The 2635-nt window shown below is 39.3% G+C and overlaps 1 protein-coding gene across 4 annotated transcripts in view; it reads left to right on the forward strand.

Annotated features, from left to right (window-relative positions):
* Rpap3 (RNA polymerase II associated protein 3) overlaps nucleotides 1–2635 on the forward strand; it is a 34214-nt gene that overhangs the window by 26886 nt on the left and 4693 nt on the right. For all 4 annotated transcript variants that reach the window (XM_026782693.1, XM_013348726.2, XM_026782695.1 and 1 more), the window contains exons 14-15: nucleotides 1009–1195; nucleotides 2105–2202. In XM_026782693.1, the coding sequence (XP_026638494.1) occupies nucleotides 1009–1195; nucleotides 2105–2202 (285 nt within the window). The remainder of the gene's footprint in view (nucleotides 1–1008; nucleotides 1196–2104; nucleotides 2203–2635) is intronic.

Here is a 2635-nt window from a genome sequence, read left to right on the forward strand (position 1 = left end):
GAGAGAGAGAGAGAGAGAGAGAGAGAGAGAGAGAGAGAGAGAGAGAGAATATGAGATTGAGTATTTGATAGAAGTAAGTATCATAAAAAAAAATGAAGAGTTGATCTTTTTGAGTTTGAGGCCATCCTGGTCTACAGAACAAGTTCCAGGATAGCCAGGGCTACACAGAAAGACTCTGTCTCAAAAAAACCAAATAAATAAATAAATAAATAAATAAATAAATAAAATGTTACCATTGTAATATCCATCAATACTGAAGACTTTTGAGCACTCTTTAAAGATATAGTTTAGAATTGGGAGTCAAAACCAAATAAGGGAGGCTATTTCAGGGAGGAGGGACCTCAGCGATAGAGGCAGAGACAGGGTGGTGTGGGAGTGGGGTGAATTAAAACACAGTGTAATGATGTGTGTACAAAAATGCCTTAGTGAAGCAATCCCATTTGTATTCTAGCTTAAAATTAATTTCACGTCATTTTTCTACTGACAGTAGAGAAGACACAAATCCACTGGGCTGGCTTGGGCTACTGGTTAGTCTTATATTGCCACTCAGTAAACACACAAAGTTTGTCTATTTTCAACATTGAACTTTAGTAGTTTATTTAAAATAGTGTATGATTGTTCAAGAATGCTGTTCAAAGGTGGCTTTAAAGAGAAGTATTTCTTCCTCAAATATCTTGAAGCTGAAATTCAGATTTCTGAAAGGCTGAGTTGTACTAGATAAAAATGATATTCTCAAAGAATGGCCTAACTCATGACCTAGCAGTTGATTACAGACATTGTATAGCCAGAATGTGAAGATTTGTAAGGATGGGGACACACACAAACACATTGTAAAGATACATGTTGTGTGTACACACACACGTTGAAAGACTTGAACATTGTCAGAATGCAGATAGGAAACACAATATTAGCAAAACCAGAAGTTAGAAGTTTCCTGTTGCTCTTTCCTTTTTTGGATTTTGGCTGCTGCTTCTCTAACTGGTTGCCTAACGTTCTAAAATACTCCAGACCACAGGCTGATTTGAAGCGGGACCTGGGCCAGTCTTTCAGTGAGAAGACCTCTGTGAAGGTAGAGCAGTCACCGGATCAGTTTGCCACTGCTGTTCTGCCTCCAGTTCCTGCCAACTCCTTCCAGCTCGAGTCTGACTTCAGACAGCTGAGAAGTTCCCCAGATATGTTGTATCAGTATTTAAAGGTGAGTGGAGGGAGCCAACAGTGCCCCTGGGCGCACGTCAGAGACTTTCTTCTGGTTGCTGTAGCAATGCTATGTTTGCCTTTTGTGTAATGAAACTGCATAAAATGCTTCTCCCTTGCCTGGCGTGCATTGTCCTGGACAGACTGCAGGACATGTCGTAATCAGGGAAGTGAACTGTGTGTGAAATTCCAGGGCCTAAAATGACTTAAAGTCTAATTTCATATTAGACTGCAATATGAAAGTCTAAGCTTTACTATTTCATCTTCCAAGCGGGGGGAAGAAAATTGCAATCCTTGAGTGTCTTTTGTGTGTCAGGCAGTGCTTGTGGTATCTGGGCATTTATTTTCCTGAAAGTGAGCTTTTATTTGTCTCAAAATAAGTTAAATTGCATGAATTTAGCAAATCATAGATTAGTACAGTCTTCAGGTGTAGTGACGCTGCCTTACACTTTCACAGTGAACGGTCACTTCAGGCACGATCTCAGGCCAGGCTGCCTTCATCTCTGCTTGTAGTTGTAGTTTGGGACTTTCTCATAGGGCCCATCTCTTCTGTTCATGGATTGTTCTGACGATTTATAATTTTTAATTATGTACATGTGCATATGTGTATGTGTATACATATGAGTACTGGAGTCATAGGCAGTTGTGGGATGGTACAGGGAACTGAACCTGTCTGTGTCCTTCGCACGAGCAGGAAGTATTCTTAACCATGAGCATCTCTCTAGCTAAGAGCCGTGATTATCTTATGTCCATCCTTCTTTCAGAGCTGTGTTTAAGTAAAACCTCACTATTTCTCATTAAATATTAGTGTTTAGTAATTATTCATAATATTTTACATGAAGAAATATTATATAATACATGTACTATGAGTGTTGTCGCAATTCAACTTTCTAACTCTTCTTTTTCCAAGAAAATTGAACCATCTTTGTATCCGAAGTTGTTTCAGAAAAACCTAGATCCAGATGTATTCAATCAAATCATTAAAATTTTACATGACTTTTACATTGAGTAAGTTGACTCTTTTAGTTGTCTTCTCACTTTGTAATGTTATGTCCAGTGATCTGGAAAGTTCATTCACTTTGATCCTAATATCTTGTCCATAACAACATTCGGTTCCTAGTAAGATTTTCTCTTACAGAAGTGAAGAGATGACAAGAACAAACCAGGAAGAAGGCAGAGTCTATGGGGACAGACCTCTTTTTAGAGAAGTAGGATAAAAAGTACCCTGTGTGAGAGACAGCAGTAGCACATGCTGTGCTCCCTTTAAGATACAGATTTACAGTCCGGCGGTGGTGATGCACACCTTTAATCCCAATACTCAGGAGGCAGAGGCAGGCGCGGATCTCTGAGTTCCAGGCTAGCCTCGTCTACAGAGAGAGTTATTAGTACAGCTAGAACTGTTTCACAGAGAAACCCCATCTTGAAAAACAAAACAAACAAA

Source organism: Microtus ochrogaster, chromosome 15 (genome assembly GCF_000317375.1).
Source record: "Microtus ochrogaster isolate Prairie Vole_2 chromosome 15, MicOch1.0, whole genome shotgun sequence".
In the NCBI taxonomy this organism is placed as follows: domain Eukaryota; kingdom Metazoa; phylum Chordata; class Mammalia; order Rodentia; family Cricetidae; genus Microtus; species Microtus ochrogaster.